Source organism: Prionailurus viverrinus, chromosome D4 (assembly GCF_022837055.1).
Source record: "Prionailurus viverrinus isolate Anna chromosome D4, UM_Priviv_1.0, whole genome shotgun sequence".
Lineage (NCBI taxonomy): Eukaryota > Metazoa > Chordata > Mammalia > Carnivora > Felidae > Prionailurus > Prionailurus viverrinus.
The window spans coordinates 15,290,878-15,309,766 of NC_062573.1; the positions used below are offsets into that span (position 1 = coordinate 15,290,878).

At 35.5% G+C, this 18,889-nt stretch overlaps 1 protein-coding gene across 8 annotated transcripts in view; it reads left to right on the plus strand.

Annotated features, from left to right (window-relative positions):
• The window catches only part of PTBP3 (polypyrimidine tract binding protein 3), a 121,897-nt gene that overhangs the window by 84,854 nt on the left and 18,154 nt on the right, over window positions 1-18,889 (plus strand). For all 8 annotated transcript variants that reach the window (XM_047829513.1, XM_047829514.1, XM_047829515.1 and 5 more), the window contains 2 exons: window positions 336-446; window positions 1,859-2,033. In XM_047829513.1, the coding sequence (XP_047685469.1) occupies window positions 336-446; window positions 1,859-2,033 (286 nt within the window). The remainder of the gene's footprint in view (window positions 1-335; window positions 447-1,858; window positions 2,034-18,889) is intronic.

Genomic DNA, 18,889 nt, shown 5'->3' on the forward strand with positions numbered 1-18,889 from the left:
GGCTCAGTCGGTTAAGCATCTGACTGTTGATTTCGGCTCAGGTCAAAATTTCATGGTTCGTGAGTTTGAGCCCTGCCATCAGGCTCTGCGCTGATAGCACAGAGCCTGCTTGGGATTCTGTCCCTCCTTCCCTCCCTCCCTCTCTCTGTCTCTGTCTCTGTCTCTCTCTCTCTCTCTCTCTGTTCCTCCCCCACTTGTTCTCACTCTCTCTCTCTCTCAAAATAAATAAACTTAAAAAAATAATAGACAAAAATGGAATTTATGAATTGAGTTATATTTATAAAAGTACATTAGCCTAATTTTTACCTTAGATTTAACCTGTGAACTTTTTCCAGATATTTTCTAAATTTGGCACAGTCTTGAAGATTATCACCTTTACAAAGAATAATCAGTTTCAAGCCTTGCTTCAGTATGCTGACCCAGTGAATGCACATTATGCCAAAATGGTAATTATGATCTTTTTTCATTTTTCATTTGTTAGTCTTCAGTGATACCAAAGAATGCCATCATGTCTTCTCCCTTGCTGCAATTTACTGTGTTTTTAATTGTAGTAAAACATACGTAATATAAAATTTACTGCTTTTAAATGCACTGTTCCATATGCTTTTTAAAATGATAAGCTAAAGATTACTTTCTTCATATGAAATGGTTTCAAATCATTTATCACCTCTCAGATCTTTGGGACTCATTTCTGTCATATTTTTAAAGTCTAGAAGTGGAGCACAGTATTCCTGATAAAATCTGAATAATAAAGTAGAATTATCTTTTTTCTTGTATCTTCATTTTGATTCAGTCGCCCAAAGATTGTAATTTTGTAACTGTATTCACTGCTGAATTTTGTTGAGCTCTGATTTTGTGAATATACAATATTTTAGGAAGCTTGGCTGCTGTTGGTTTATATTGTCTTTTTTTTTAGTACATGAGTGCTTGACTTTTGACAAGTAGAAAATTTCATACTCAGTTTAATTATATTTTACTCATCTCCTATTGAGATCTATTCTTAACCCTAATTCTATCTTTTATCAATATCTGAATTATTTCTAATTTCTTTTCAAAGATTGGGACTAAGGTTTTTAGGAGTTTTCTGTACCACACACTGTCTGCCATATTAGGAATATGGACTTTATATTTGCTGTACCCTTTACCTGCACATATTACTTTGTACCTTTATGATGATGTACTCATCAATAACTGTTTATAAGTCAGTGTTTTTTGTATATTTGCATATTTCATGTTTTGGGGTTTCTGGTATCTATTTTTATAAATTTGAGCATTTGTGAAAGTCAAGTGGCTATATATATTCCTTTGATAAGTTTTCATTATTGTGAAGGGGGTAAGAATTACTGATCTTTGGTCTTATGTCAGAACTAATTGCAAAATTTCCCTCATTTATTATTCAAAGTATTATAAAATAGATTTACAAGAGAAAAAAAGAGATAGATAATATTTCATATGTTGTGGTTTCATCTTAAACTGTGTGAAGTGTGCTAAAAAATGCGATGAAATATAAAATCAAATCATTTTTAAACATTTGTTGTGGACAAAATAATCATAATGGTAGCTAGTACGATGCTCAATAATGTGTAAGTTTTCCACGTTTTTACATTTCTCTCCTTTCATTTGATCTTACCATAGACAAGAAAGGGATTATTATGACATTGTGAAAAACTGAGAGATTTTCTTTTTCTCTCTTACGTTCACAGTTAGTGACCTAGGTAAAAGTAAACACAAGTCTTTGGCTGTTAGTCCTTTACTCTCTGCTTTACACCTAATTGCCACTCTGTGTCAAAGTAGAGGCTACTTGATTTATCAGTGTTGTTGTCTTGCAAAACCTCAGTCCCTTTCTTACATGCTTTAGGCTCTGGATGGCCAGAATATCTATAATGCATGCTGCACTCTGCGTATTGACTTCTCCAAGCTCACCAGCCTTAATGTGAAATATAATAATGACAAAAGCAGAGACTTCACTCGTTTAGACCTTCCTACTGGTGATGGCCAGCCATCCCTTGAACCCCCTATGGCTGCTGCTTTTGGTGAGTAGTTCCATTTTGGGTCGCAAAGCAAGCTTTCTGAAGTTACAAGTTTTATACATTAATCTGTGCATATCAGCCTTTTTCTTCTTGGATTCTCTCAGGATTTCTAAAGGAAAGAAAAATCTTGGAACAAAATGTGTCCTTTAATTAAATCTTAATATTAGTAGATTCTGTTAGTTGGCAAAACAAATGAATATCTGAAATTGAGTTAAAAATTTATGTTCTAACATTAATCTTACTCATTCTTTATAAGCCAAACAACCATTTGCTTTAAATTAATGCTCATAAGTATTAACATTGCTTTAAATGTGTTGACTTATAGCCACGGAATATTGGTATCTGTGTTCTTGAGAGAAATACTTTTCTCCTTTTGAAGTAGTAGTATTTTATTTATTTTTAAATATTTATTTATTTTTGGAGGAGAGAGATAGGGAGTGACCAGGGAGGGGCAGAGAGAGGAGGCAGAATGCCAAGCAGGCTCCATACTGTCACTACAGAGCCCCATGTGGGGCTTGAACCCATAAACCATGAGATCATTACCTGAGCTGAAACCAAGAGTTGGACACTTAACTGACTGAGCCACCAGGTGCCCCTGAAGTAGTGCTATTTTAAAAAAGGGCCTAAATTAGTGGTATGTTCTTCCTCTGTTCAAAGAAGGGGATTTATTTTATTTTGTTTTTTTTATAAATCAGAACTCCCATCTGTAACTTAAGTTTGTGTGAAGTTGTATTTTTGCATTATAATTATTAAAATTACAACCTTCTGAATTATCTCTGCAAATGTTGGTTTGAAGGGCTTTTTTCTTTTATTTAAAATTAGTTACCAATAGGGGCGCCTGGTTGGCTCAGTTGGTTCAGCGTTCGACTTCGGCTTAGGTCATGATCTCATGGTACGTGAGTTCGAGCCCTGCATCAGGCTCTGTGCCGACAGCTCGGAGCCTGGAGCCTGTTTCAGATTCTGTGTCTCCTCCTCTCTCTGACCCTCCCCAGTTCATGCTCTGTCTCTCTCTGTCTCAAAAATAAACATTAAAAAAAAAATTTTTTTTTTTAAATAAAATTAGTTACCAATATATGTGTACTTTTAAAACAAATCATTATGTAAAGGAAGAAGCAATGGATGGCCCAGTTGGGTATATCATTAGGTTGATATATGCTACTTTTGGATTTTGCAGCCCTTGAAGGTGTGGTTTATTATCTAGATAAAGTATTAAATTTTATTACCTTTTGTGATTAGTTTTCATTTCCCAGATGACACCATAAAATACTGCTCATTGAGACCTTAAGTGATATTTAGTCCATATTTATTTTATAGGTGAGGAAAATGAATCCTTAGCCACATGTCCAATTTTCTGGAAAATAGTTTGTAACTTTATTTTCAAGTAAAAGCTTTCTGTTATTTATAACTGAGAAAGACAAGTGAATTTTTCAGTTCATGTTCCTGAACTGTTAAAGTTTCTGTCTTGGTCTAACCAAACTTTTGTGTTTTATACTTGTTACCAGCCTCTACTTACATGTCCGATTTGGCAGAGCCAGAGGTCTTTGTAATCACAATTTCAGGAATACATGATAGAAATTGAGGCTGTCGTTCAAGTTTACCAAAACTTTGCTATCAAATGCAGAACTGTACTTATTCCAATAATTGAGTATATATTTTTGATGTAATTAATTATACATTATGGGAGGAGGACATTTTTCAATTATGATCAAGAATTTTGGTTTCTGAGTATAAAATAACAGAGTAGTAACAGTCTTTTTCATCGTTTTAATAAATCCTTAGTCATTGCAAAGTAATGTCTACATCTTAAGAGAGCTGATTCATCAACAGAGAACAATACTTTTTTGCATATTATGTGAAAGTTTACTCTGCCTCTTGCTAATATTTAACATGATTCACTATTCCCTTCTTTTCTCTTGGCTTGTGCAATACCACTCTCCTGACTTTTTCCTTACTATCTCTTCTTTCTTTTTTTAAAGGTTCTTTACTGCTCCTAGGGTTAAGTCATAAGCACTCTGTCCCTGTTTTTAGTGATAATACACTATACCTTTAGAAGATCTTCTAAAATATGCAAATATATATTTTAACACCCATGTAGTTATCATCCAGGTTAAGAAATAATATATTTATATATCCTGAAGAAGCAGTGTTTGTAGCACTCTCACTGATTATGTATGTTCCTTCCCTTCCTGTCCCAGGATGATCAGTCTCAAATTTGATGATATTCATTCTTTTGCTTTTCTGCTTTTTCCTTGTGTATGTTTTTCTTATCACTCATTATGCAGCTCTAAGTGTTAATTTAAACATTTTTTCTCCTTTATTTAGAATTTTATGTAAATGGCATCATGCTCTTCATTTTCTTTTGTTGACTTGTGATTCATCCATATATATATATATATATATATATATATATATATATATATATATATGGCTGTTGCTTATTCATTCTCAGTACCATCAAGTGTATATATATCTATTGAATGAATATACCATAGTTTGTTTATCCATTCTATTGTTGATAGTCATTAGGATTGTTTTAGTTTGAGGTCATTATGGACAATGCTGCAGTGAGATATTCCTGATTACCCATGAGGTTAAACATATTTTTATTTGTTTATTGGCCATTCTCCCTTATGAATTTTCTGTTTTAACTTTTTTTACCTATTTTTGTGTTTGCTGTCTTGTTTCTTTCTTTTCTTTTTCTTTTTCTTTTTTTTTTTTGGTGGAAATTCTTTTTATATATATCCCACACAATAGTCCTTTGTTGGCTATAGCTATATGTGTCTCAAATAGTTTCTTCCATTTTTGGCTTACTGGTTTATTCTTGTTATGGTATTTTTATTTAGTCAAATTTATTTGCCATTTCTTTTATATTTATATTTTTTGTGTCTTGTTTAAGAAATCCTTTGTTCCTCTGACATCATAAATATATATACCTACATTCTAAAGTTTATAGTATTTTAGTGCCACCTGGGTGACTTAATTGGTTGAGCATTCAACTCTTGGTTTCAGCCCAGGTCATGATCTCAGTTTTGTGAGGTCAAGCTCCGCGTCGGGCTCCATGCTGACAATGCAGAGCCTGCTTGGGATTCTCTGTGTCTCCCTCTCTCTTTGCCTCTTCCCCACCTTCACTGTCTCTCTCTCAAAATAAATAAACTTTATAGTATTTTAATAATTTTGTTTTGAAATAGTTGAAGTTGCAAGATTAGTACAAAGAAATTCCCTTATATCCAGAAGCATCCAAGATTCCTCAATTAACATCATGCCACATTTACTTCATCGTCTCTCTGATTATATGGAAGAGGTGGATAGTTGTTTTTTCTTTTTCCCCTCAATTACTAGAGAGTTAGTTGCAGGCATGATGCCTCTTTACTTCTTAATACTCAGTGTGTATTTTCTTTTTTTAATTTTATTTATTTAATTATTTTTTTAACATTTATTTTTGAGACAGAGACAGAGCATGAACGGGGGAGGGTCAGAGAGAGAGGGAGACAGAATCTGAAGCAGGCTCCAGGCTCTGAGCTGTCAGCACAGAGCCTGACGTGGGGCTCGAATTCACGGACCGTGAGATCATGACCTGAGCTGAAGTCGGACGCTTAACCGACTGAGCCACCCAGGCACCCCTCAGTGTGTATTTTCTAAGAACAAGGACATTCTTACCTAAACACAGGTCACTTATCAAAATTGGGAAATAAACATTTATATAATACTATGATCTAATCCATAGACCTTTTAGAAATTTGCCTGTTGCAAAAGTAATGTTCTTTATAAGAGAATTTTTTCTGGTAAAGACCCAAACCAGTATTAGGCTAATTTATTTGGAGTCTCTTTAGAGTCCTTTAATTTGGAACATTTCCTCACTCTTTGTCTTTCATGATATTTGAATTGGTGAAGATTTCAGGTTGGGTATTTCATAGAATGTCTCTCAATATGAGTGTCTGGGTTTTTTTTGGCTAAAACAGCGTGTGTCTTTCTCAGTTGGTTACATCAGGAGACATAGGATGCCAGTTTATCTAATTCATGACGATACTAACTTTGATCACTTACTAACGTGATTTCTGCAAAGTTTCTTCCCAGTAAATTACTATTTTTCTCTGTAATTTGTAGGGTGATACATTGAGACTATATAAATATCCTGTTCCCTATCGCTTTTCACTCTTGAATTGTATCATCCATTGCCAAATATTGTTGTTACTGTGATGGTTACCTTATTGGAGATTTGTTAATCTCATCATTCCTTTAATGCTTATTAGCTGTAATTTTATTATAAAGGACTTTTTTCTTACCACCACTCCCTTCATTTATTTATTCATTCATTTTGAATAAATTTGACATCTAACATTGTGTGAATTTAGGGTGTGTAACATGTTACTTCGATACATTTATATGTAATAATGTCTGTCTAAATTCATTATACTGTGCATTAGGTCTCTATGCTTATTTATTACTCATTTTTTCTTGTCAATGTGGTCTTACAGATTTTTTTATAATTTTTAATTTAATTTTCTTCTAATTTACATCCAAATTAGTTAGCATATAGTGCAACAATAATATCAGTAGATTCTTTAGTGCCCCTTACCTATTTAGCCCACACCCCCTCCAGTAACCCTGTTTGTTCTCCATATTTATGAGTCTCTTCTGTTTTGTCCCCCTCCCTATTTTTATATTTTTTGTTTCCCTTCCCTTATGTTCATCTGTTTTGTCTCTTAACGTCCTCATATGAGTGAAGTCATATGACATTTGTCTTTCTCTAATTTCACTTAGCCTAATACCCTCCAGTCCCATCCACATAGTTGCAAATGGCAAGATTTCATTCTTTTTGATTCCCAGGTAATACACCATTGTATATATATATACCACACCTTCTTTATCCATTCATCCAGCGATGGACATTTGGGCTCTTTCCATACTTTGGCTGTTGTTGGTAGTGCTGCTATAAACATGGGGATGCATGTGTCCCTTCGAAACAGCACACCTGTACCATTAGATAAATGTCTAGTAGTGTAATTGCTGGGTCGTAGCGTAGTTTTATTTTTAGTTTTTTGAGGAACCTCCATACTGTTTTCCAGAGTGGCTGCACCAGCTTGCATTCCCATGGTCTTATAGATTCTTCTTATTCTGTGGGTTTTATGCTGTGATTTTTCATTTTATGTTCAACCTGTCCCAGGTTTGGCCAGTGGGAGCCCTTTCACAGTGGCTTCTATGGCCCTTGACATATCCCCGTCTTCGTTTAAACATTTCCTAACTTTCTGGTTGAAGATATTTCAGCTCTTCTTTACCTTCCCTCCCTTAGTGCTGCAATCGGCTACTTCTCCATTGAGGCCCGGTTCCTTTTAGTTAGAAATGGTTTTTTGAAATCAATACTCAGGCATTAGATGTGCTGATTGTTGATAGGAACATCATTGCTTCTAGGCACTTTAAATGAACATTACTGGGATTCATATGTATGTGTAGGTCATAAATGTATTTCTTTGTGCTTCATAAATATATGTCTCTGTGTGGTTAAAAACCACAAATTTTAACTAATACCTCCAATTCCAATCCCCGCACCCTTATCATACTGTTAGCTCCCTGCTTCAAGAATGAGATATTTCGTTTCTATTAGCTTCAATGTGTTTACTTATTTGCTCAATCTTGTAATACACAGAGTGTGGTTTCAGAGTTGTTAACACATAGCATTAACTTTAGCTGAATATTTGCTTAAGTTGTTTTGTGGGTATTATTCCTGGGTCTTTTTATTAGTCTCTCCTTTAATCATCACCACAAGTCTCAATACCTGACAGAATAAATCTATTTACCTTATTTTTCAAGAGTGTCTTTGCACTTCTTCATCATTTTACCTATGAATTTTAGGGTCAACATGTCACATCCTCAAGGAAAAAGCTGTTAGAGTTCATTTGGATTACGTTGACTTTTATAAATCATGTAGAAGATAATTGACATCTTTACAATACAGTCTTAACCGTCTTTGAACATTGTACGTCTCTTCATTTTTTTGAATGTTCCTTAATGTCTTTCCAAAGAGTTTGGTGACTTTAGGTGACTCCACAAATATGTGCATGCTTTGTTATGTTTATTCCTCAGGACCATACTTTTTAAATGTTTATTTTTGAGAAAAAGAGTGCAAGCGGCAGAGGGGAAGATAAAGAGGGAAACACAGAATCCGAAGCAGGCTCCAAGCTCTGATCTATCAGCAAAGAGCCTGACGCGGAGCTCAAACCCATGGACCGTAAGATCATGACCTGAGCCGAAGCTGGGTGCTTAACCAACTGAACCACCCAGGCGCCCCAGGATCATACTTTTTAGATTCTAATTCTAGACCTACTATATATGATCTGTGTGACTTGGGGCGAATTGTTTAACTTCTCTGCACTTTTGTTTATTCATATGTGAAATGAGCATGGGGCGCCTGGGTGACTAAGTTGGTTTAGTGTTCAACTCTTGATTTACTTTAAGGTCATGATCTCCTGCTTCATGAGTTCGGGCCTCACGTCAGGCTCTGTGCCGATAGCATGGAACCTGCTTGGGATTCTCTGTCCCTCTCTTTCTGCTCCCTCCCTGCTTGCATGTGCGCTCTCTCGTGTGCTCTCTCTCTAAAATAAATATTTTTTTTAAAAGCTATCTAAAATAGTCAAAGTATTTACAATAATTGCTTAATGAAAGACTTAATGTAAAGCTGCAGAAATCAAGCCAGTTTGGTAGTGTATATAGGATATATAGATTTACATTAATAGAGCAGAATACAGAGTCTAGAAATAGTCTCATTTATATGTAATACATCTGTTGATTTTTCAACAGTGTAAAATTCCACAGGGAAAGAAAATCTTTTCAAAAAGTTTTTAGACACATAGGTATTCATAGTGAAAAAATTAAAAATTTTTTTCTGTATCTTGTACCATACTGACAAACTGACTTTCTTGAAATAGATCTTTAGACCTATACTGTAAGGTTTAAACCAATGCAGAAGAAGTTATATACAAACCTAATGGTAACCATATACCAAAACCCACTAATAAAACATTCAAAGAATAGAGAGGAAGAAATCCAAGTATATCACTAAGGAAAATCAGCAAAAACATGAAAAGAAAAAGGATCAGAGAAAATCAGAAACAGCCACAAAATAAGTAATAAGATGGCAATAAACACGTATCTGTCAATAATTACTTTGAATGTAAATGGACTAAATGCTCCAATCAAAACAGAGATTGACAGAATTGATTAAAAAATAAGACCCATCTAGGGTCGCCTGGGTGGCTCAGTTGGTTGGGCGTCCGACTTCACCTCAGGTCATGATCTCGTGGTTCATGGGTTCGAGCCCTGTGTTGGGCTGTGTGCTGACAGCTCAGAGCCTGCTTCAGATTCTGTGTCTCCCTCTCTCTCTGCCCCTCCCCCACTCACACTCTGTCTCTCTCTCTCTCAAAAATAAACAAACATTTAAAAAAATTTTTTTAAACAAGACCCATCTAAATGCTGCCTACAGGAGACTCATTTTAGACCTAAAGACACATTCAGTTTGAAAGTGAAGGGATGGAGAAACATCTGTCAGACAAACAGATCTCAAAAGTACTGCAACAGTACTTACATTGGACAAAAACAGACTTAAAAACAAAGACTGTAAAGAACAAATAAGGATGTTATGTAATTAAAAAGGGGACAATCCAACAAGAAGATACAAAAATTATAAATATTTATGCACCCAGCATAGGAGCACCCAAATACACTATAAAACAGTTATTAACAAACATAAAGGAATTAATTGATAGTAATATGCTAATAGTAAGGGACTTTAACACCCCACTTACCCCAATGGACAGTTCATGTAAACAGAAAATCAACAAGGAAACTGTGGCTTTGAAGGACATACCAGAACAGATGGATTTAACAGATACATTCAGAATATTCCATCCTGAAACAGCAGAATACATATTATTTGCAAGTGCTCATGGAGCATTCTCCAGAATAGACCACATATTAGACCACAAAACAAACCAGCAAATTCAAAAGATCAAAATGATACCATGCATCTTTTCAACCACAAGAAAAAATCTGGAAAGACCATAAACACATTGAGGCTAAATAACATGCTAATAAACCATGACTGAGTCAACCAGGAAATAAAAGAAGAAATTAAAAAGTACATAGAAACAAATGATAATGAAAGCACAACAGTCCAAAACCTCTGGGATGCAGTAAAAGTGGTTCTAAGAGGGAAGTTCATAGTAATACTGGCCTGTCTCAGGAAGCAAGAAAAATCTCACATAAACAACCTAACCTTATACCTAAAGGAGGTAGAAAAAGAACAACAAACAAAACCGAAAACCAGCAGAAGGACGAAAATAAATAATAAAGATTAGAGCAGACATAAATGATACAGAAACTAAAAACAAAAAAACAAAAACCAGGAGCTGGTTCTTTGGAAAATAATCAGTAAAATTGATTATCCTTTAGTCAGACTTGCCAAGAAAAAGAAAAAGAAAGGACACCAAATCACAAATGAGAGGAGAAAAAACCAACACCACAGAAATACAAACAATTGTAAGAGAATATTATGAAAAACTATATGCCAACAAACCGGGCAACCTAGAAGAGATGGTTAAATTCCTAGAAACCTATAAACTATCAAAACTGAGACAGAAAGAAATAGGAAATTTGAACAGTCAGTAACCAGTCAAGGTATTGAATCAGTAATTAAAAAACTCCCAACAAACAAAAGCCCAGGACCAGATGGTTTCACAGGCAGTTTCTACCAAACACTTAAAGAAAAACTCATAACTTTTGTTCTCAAACTATTCCAAAAAATAGAAGAGGAAGGAAAACTTCCATATCCATTCCCTGAGGCCAACATTATCCTGATACCAAAACCAGATAAAGACCCACTAAAGAGAACTATAGGCCAATATCCCTGATGAACATGGATGCAAAAATTCTCAATAAGATACTAGCAAACTGCTTTAAACAATACATTTTTTTTTAAATCACAATCAAGTGGGATATTCCTGGGATGCAAAGGTGGTTCAATAATCGTATTTCAATCAACATCATACATCACATCAGTAAGAGAAAGGATAACCATATTATCATTTCAGTAAATAACAGAAAAATCATTTGACAAAGCACAACATCCATTCTTGATGAAAGTGCCCAACAAAGTAGGTTTAGAGGGCCTAATGTAAATAATGCCATGTGTGAAAAACCCACAGCTAACATCATCCTTAATGGGGAAACACTGAAAGCTTTTCCCCTAAGGTCAGGAACATGACGAGGATGTCTACTGTCAGCACTTTTATTCAACATAGTACTGGACGTCCTACCCACAACAATCAGACAACAAAAAGAAAGAAAAGGCATCCAGTTTGGGAAAGAAGTAAAACTTTTAATATTTGCAGATGGCATAATACTATATATAGAAAACCCTAAGACTCAACCAACAAACTGCTAGAACTGATAAGTTCAGTAAAGTTGTAGGATATAAAATGAAAGAACAGAAATCTGTTGTATTTCTGTATACCAATAATGAAGCAGCAGATAGAGAAATTAAGAAAACAATCCCATTTACAATTGTACCAAAAATAATTTAAGATATCTTATGTAGGATACCTAGGAATAAACTTAACTAAAGAGGTAAAAGACCTGTACTCTGAAAACTGTAAAACACTGATGAAAGAAATGGAAGACAACACAAAGAAATGGAAAGACATTCCATGTTCGTGTATTGAAAGAACAAATATTTTTAAATGATTGTAGTACCCAAAGCAGTCTATACATTTAATGCAATCTCTATCAAAAACCAAGAGCAGATTTCACAACTAGAACAAACAACCCTAAAATTTGTATGGAACCACAAAAGACCCCAAACAGCCAAAGCAGTCTTGAAAAAGAAAAGCAAAGCAGGGGACATCATAATTCTGGACTTCATAGGTCAATAGACCAGAAGAGAAAACCCAGAAATAAACCCACGATTGTGTGGTCCATTAATTTTCAACAAAGCAGAAACAAATATCCAATGGGAAAAAGAGTCTCTTCAACATACAGTGTTGGGAAAACTGGACAGCAACATGCAAAAGAATGTGTGTACACATGGAATATTATTCAGCCATAAAAAATGAAATTTTGCCATTTCCAATGACATGGATGGAGGTAGGGAGTATAATTCTAAGTGAAATAAGTCAGAAAGACAACTACCACATGATTTCACTCATGTAGAATCTAATATAAAACAAAGGAAGAAATAAGAGAAAGACATCAATAAACAGACTTTAATTTGTGTTTGTTTGTTTGTTTGTTTGTTTGGTTTGGTTGTTTGGTTTTGGTTTTTTTGTTTTGGTTTTTTTGGTAATCTGTTTACCCAACATGAGACTTGAACTCATCACCCCAAGCTCAATATTTGCATGCACTTCTGACTGAGCCAGCCAGGCACCTGAACTCTTTTTTCTTTCTTTTTTTTTTTTTTAAGTTTCTTTATTTAGAGAGAGCACATGGGAGGGGCAGAGAGAATCCCAAGCAGGCTCCGCACCGTCAGCACAGAGCCTGATGCGGGGCTTGAACTCACAAACAGTGAGACTGTGACCTGAGCCAAAATCAAGAGTCAGTCACTTAGCCACCCGAGCACCCCACCCCCGGCTCTTACTTACAGAGAAGAAACGAATGGTTACCAGAGTGGGGGAGGGGGTTTAAGTAGGTTATGGTGATTAAGGAGAGCACTTGTAGTCATGAGCACTGGGTGATGTAGGGAATATAGAAATGTTGAATCACTGTAATATACACATGAAACTAATATTACACTGTATGTTAACAGTGCTTGAAAGATAACATCAAGAAAATCAAAGGCAGGGGCACGTGGGTAGCTCAGTTGGGTAAGTGTCCGACTCTTGTGTTCAAGCCTTGCATTGGGCTCCGTGCTGACAGAGCCTGCTTGGGATTCTATCTCTCCCCCTTCTCTGCCCCTCCCATGCTTATACACACTCTCTCTCTCTCTCTCTCTCTCTCTCTCTCTCTCTCAAAAATAAACTTTAGGGTGGCTCAGTCATTTGAGTGTCCAACTTTGGCTCAGGTCATGATCTTGCAGTTAGGGAGTTTGAGCCCCACATCAGGCTCACTGCTGTCAGCCTGTCAGTGCAGAGCCTGCTTCAGATCCTCTGTCCCCCTTTCTCTGCCCCTCCCCTGCTTGTGCTCTCCAAAAATAAATATTAAAAAAAAGTAATAGAATAAAGAAGTAAATTTTTTAAAAAAAGGAAATCAAAGGCAGGCTACAGACTTGAAGGAAAACCTTTGCAGCACATATATCAGACATAGTAGTTATATCAAGTTATGTGAAGACCTCTTATAACTCAATAGGAAGAAAACAAACCAAGAAAAAATGTGCAAAAGATATGAAGATAGTGTACAAAAAATGGCATATGAATGTCGACAAGCACCTGAAATGATGCTTATCCCCAGTCATCAGGGAAGTGGAAATTAAAATCACTATAAGATAGCAGTACATGCCCATTAGAATGGCTAGATTTTATAAGGTTTACTGTATCAAGGATGTGGACCATCTTTCACTGGTGTACTATGTTGGTGGCAATGTAAAATTTAGGTAAGGCCACTTTAGCAAAGACTTGGACACTTTCCTTAAAAGTTAAATGTGTGCCTGCATTATGACCCATTCATTCTACCTGATCACTTATCCAAGAGGAATCAAAGTTCATATCCACACAGATACCTGTGTAGAAGTGTCCTTAGCAATTTATTTGTAATGACCAAAATCTAGAAATATTTTATTACAGGTGAGTATTTTAAAGTATAGTTTGTCCATATGATGAAATGCTATTTAAATACACAGGAATATATCAATAAGGAGAACCAGATTATTTTGATTGAAAGAAGCCAGACAAAACTTTATTCTGAATTAAAGAAACCAGATTTTTTAAAGAACACCTATTGTAGGATTCTGTTTATGTGTAAGTCTGAAAAATGCACACTCATCTATCGTGACAGAAAGCAGATCAGTGGTTACCTAGGGACAGGGTTTGGAGGGAGAGGGATTACAAAGGGGCACAAGGAAATTTTTGAAATGAAGAAATATTTGTTATCTTGATTGTGATGATAGTTTCACATGTTTTAACTATATGTCAAAACTTTACATAATCCCTTTTAAAAAAGAAAAGTGAGTCCTATCAATTTCAGTCTAATGCTGACTGAAAGCCCTCCAAAACTTCCTTTTTCTTTCAGAGTAAATGCTCACATCCTTATGTTGGATTACAAGGCCCTATACCATGCACTCCAATTTTACTTTTTAAATATCTTTGTCAGTACCCTCCCCGCCCCCCTCCACCCCACTCTTTCTGCTCACCAAACTGACAGTCCCTCCAGTTTATAAAACATTTTAAGTATGTTCCCACCTCTAGATTATTCTAGTTATTCCCCCTAGCTGGAGTACTTTTTTCTCTCAGGTACCCTCAGTTTTTTTCATGCTGCCTTTGACCTACCCTGACTAGCCCTCAGTGCTCCTGATTCTTCCTATTCTATTTTTTAAAGGTTTTTTAATGTTTGTTTATTTTTGAGTGAGATGGGGAAGGGCAGAGAAGAGGGAGACACAGAATCTGAAGCAGGCTCCAGGATCTGAGCTGTCAGCACAGAGCCCAACAAAGGCATGAACTCACAAACCCAAGATCATGACCTGAACCGAAGTCGGGCATATAACTGACTGAACCACCCAGGCACCCCTATTCTGATTTCTATAGTATTTATCACTTTCTTACTTGTAGTTTTTTACTGTATTTATTATTTTATTTTTATCACTAGAATTAAGCTTCACCAGGGTAGATTTTTTCTTCTATTTAGTTTATATATGTTTATGCCTGACATGAAATAGGCATTCAAAAATACTTGTTGAAGTAATGTTTTTTGTTTATTATTCTGTTTTTCTTGCTGTTTTTGGAATTTAGTACTGTTTTGTGTTTGTATCTGTGATTTTTAACTTTCATACTTATTTTACCAAAATCAAAAGTTAACTGATAGTGTACCCTTTCCTTACATAACTTAAGAACTTTTAGGGAAGTTTAACTGCTTTTACCCTCTTTTACCTTCTCCTAACTCATGATATTATTGTACATTTTAAAATTAAAACTTTTTTTTTTAATGTTTATTTTTGAGAGAGAGAGAGAGAGAGAGAGAGAGAGAGAGAGCGCGCAGGGGAGGGGCAGAGAGAGGGAAACACAGAATCTGAAGCAGGCTCCAGGCTCTGAATGGTCAGCACAGAGCCTGATGTGGGGTTTGAACCCACAAACTGTGAGATCATGACCTGAGCCAAAGTTGGACGTTTAACCAACTGAGCCACTCAGGTGCGCCTTAAAATTTTTTTAATCAGGCAACTTGTTAGTATTGTTTTATATAATAAATATTCGTTTAGATCAAACCATATGTAACTGTAGACTTTTTATTCCTTCTTTATTTTTTTTAATGTTCATTTATTTAGTTTCAGAGAGAGAGAGAAAGGGAGCGCAAGTGGAGGAAAGGCAGAGATGGAGAGAGAATTCTGCACTGGCAGCGTAGAACCCGATGTGGGACTTGATCTCATAAACCATGAGATCATGACCTGAGGTGAAATCAAGAATCAGATACTCAACTGACTTAGCTGCTCAGGCGCCCCAACTTTTTATTCTTTCTTACAACTCAGATATGCCATCTGGATTCACTTACCTGAATGGTATCCTCCAGTATTCACTTAGGAAAGTCCATGATAACATATTTGAAGTTTTCAAATTTTTGTTCAAAAATGTCTTTATTTTGTTTTCAGTTTTAAAAGATGCTTTTGCTTACTGTGGAGTTTTAGATCAACAGATGTATTTCTTTTTCTTTTCATTCAGTATATTAAATCATTTGATGATGTTCTGGTTTTCATTGTTGCTCTTAGAAAGTCAGCTGCATCAGTTTAACTACTGCTTGTTTCTCTCTGGCTATTCTTCAGACCTTTTCTTCATCTTTGATGCCCTGTGGTTTCAGTGTGATGTGTCTGTGATGTGTTTATTCTAACTGGAGCTTCCTTGAGCTTCTTGATTTGATGGGTCATTGCCTTTTATTGGTTATAGAAATTATCTTTTCATATATTTTCCCTTCTCACAATTTCTTTTCTTACTCTCTGAAACTTTGATTTGACCTGTTATACCCTCTTACTCTATTCTGAGGGTCTCAGACTTTCATATTTTCTATTTTATCTCTCTAAAATGCATTCTGAATAATTCCTTAGGACCTTTGATTTCACAAATCAAAGTTTTTGAAACTTTGTCTAATCTGTTGTTAAGCTCATCCAGTAATTTAGATTTCATTAATTGTGTTTTTCATTTCTAGAAATTTTATTTTGCTCTTTTTAAGTGTCTTCTGACCTACAGTATTTTTTGGCATATCTTTTATTTCTTCAAGTGTACTATCTAAAATCTTGATCTGATAATTCCTGTGTCTGTCTCTGTTAGGTTTTTCTTTCTTTCTTTTAAATGAGCTATTCATTTTACTTAGAGAATTAATTGTATGAGTTATTTGGGATCGTGGTATGCTCCTCCAGAGAGAATTTGTTTGTCTGCAAAATTAAAGGCTCTGTGTTTGGGACCATTTCAGTCTAAATCCATAACTTCATTAGTTTTATTTTGGACTCCTAAGAAATGTGAATTTGAGCTGCTGCAAATTGTCAGAGCTTGCTTTTGGTTAGGCCTTTTCAGCAACTTTTTTCTCCCTTTTCTACTAGACATGAAGTCACTTTTTCTTACAGTCTTGTCTGAGGGTGAGAAGGGTAGGTTATTAAGGTGTACACTTCCAGATTAATGCCATAAAGGTCATCTATTGACTTCCTTCCTGGGGCCAATCCTGGAATTTTCATCTTGTCTACTACCCCATGAGGCTGATAAAACCAAAGCTCAGTTTCTTGGGGCTTGACTTTTGACCTCGTTATTCTTTATCATCTTGTTGGCTGTTAGATTTTTTAAAAAATCTTTACACTCTTCGGGCATTTTCTGCATGAAGGTTGGTCTGTTTATTTAATCTGCTACTGGGTCCACATTTTTAAAAAATAATTACGGAGCATTATTTTTTTTGTAGTACACACTCTCTGTAGTATTTTAAATGGCTCTGTATTTTGTCTAGCAACTCATAATTTAAACATTCTCCAATTTGGACATTAAATGTGTTTCTTTAGGGTTTTATTATTATAAATATTATTGATAAACTGATTTCACAGGTAAAAATGTTAACAATTTTTATTGCCTTAATTGCTGTTGTAGGGGTACATTTTCCAGATGTAAACAATTGTTAGTCACTCAACTCTTAAGCCTTTTTCATAAAAGTTTGTATAATCTTTTCATAAAGATACTAACCCATTGTCTAAAGGTTACTTTGCTAAAATGTTTCTGTTTCTGCTTATTTGGGGGAATGTTTATTTATAGAAACTATCAATGATTCTTCTGTCAAATTTTAACAAATGTTCTTATTAATCATATTTTACTTGGGAGCAATTACTTAAAATTTATCCCTGTTAATTGTTTGCCAATTCTTTTATTTGTCACTATTTAGCATTCTGGGATACTTACCTCAAAATTTTTCCTCATTTCTCTAAAACCTACTAGTCTCGCAACCTCATAGCCCCCTACCATAGCCATCTGTATTAGTCCTTTTGTGTGTTTTTTTAAATGTTTGTTTAATTTTGAGAGAGAGAGGGAGAGAGTGTGAACAGGGGTGGGGTAGAGAGAGGAGACAGAGGATCCGAAGCAGGCTCTGAATGCCAGCAGAGAGCCTGATGCCGGGCTCGAACCCACGAACTGCGAGATCATGACCTGAGCTGAAGTCGGACACTTAACTCACTGAGCCATCCAGGCGCTCCAGTCTTCTTGTGTTTTAAAAATACCTCATTTGCCCTCCCCCCAATTTCAGTAGCTTACAGCAATTAACATTTATTTCTTTCACACCCCTGACATTTCTGCAGCTGTGAACCCATTCTTGCAGCACTCCTTCACATGTATTTGTGATCTAGTGCCCAGTTTAAAAGTGTCATTACATTTGAGACATGGCATTCTGGTGCCAGAGAGTAAAAAATAGGAGAGCTGGTGTAAACCCGTAATGCCTCTTGAAGGTTCTTTATAGAGAGGTGGTATATGTCATATTGCTGTGTACTCCTAATTAAGTGCAGTGGGAATTGCATAAAGATGTGTGCAAGTCATAGTACCAGCCAGAGTTATATGGAAGGGGCAGGTAAATACTTGGCAACAATAATGCAGTCTACTATATATCTCTTCATATGTTTAACTTTCTAGCACAGATTTTCATAAATGCTCATATCCATGTTGAAGCCTCTTTGTTAAGTCTTTATGCCTTAAATATAGTTATTTCTGTTGTAAAGATGAGTCATTTTAGGAGCGCCTGGGTGGCTCAGTTGGTGTCCAACTCTTGATTTTGGCTCAGGTCATGATCTCACAGTTCTTCGATTGAGCCCCACATCAGTCTTTGCTCTGGCAGTGTGGAGCCTCCTTGGGATTCTCTCTCCCTCTCTCTGTGTCCCTCCCTTTCCCTCAGAATAAATAAATAAACTTAAAAAATCTTTTTAAATCATTTTTATGTATGGTCTTGAACCTACTTGAATATAAGTTTAACAAGGACAGTTCTTGAATATAAGTTTAACAAGGACAGTTCTTCCTTAGCACTAGAAAAATGCTTGACTCTCAGTGTGCTCTCAATAAGTGTTACGTTCCTCTTACTTCATCACTTAATTCTGTCAGTTATCTCATTTTTTGTTATCTTCACTTAACTGTCAGTTCTCCCTGCCAGCTCTATCCCTGAAGTCTCTTAATGACTATATATTTTCTTGAGTCATTTTAATAAATCACAACTACATATTT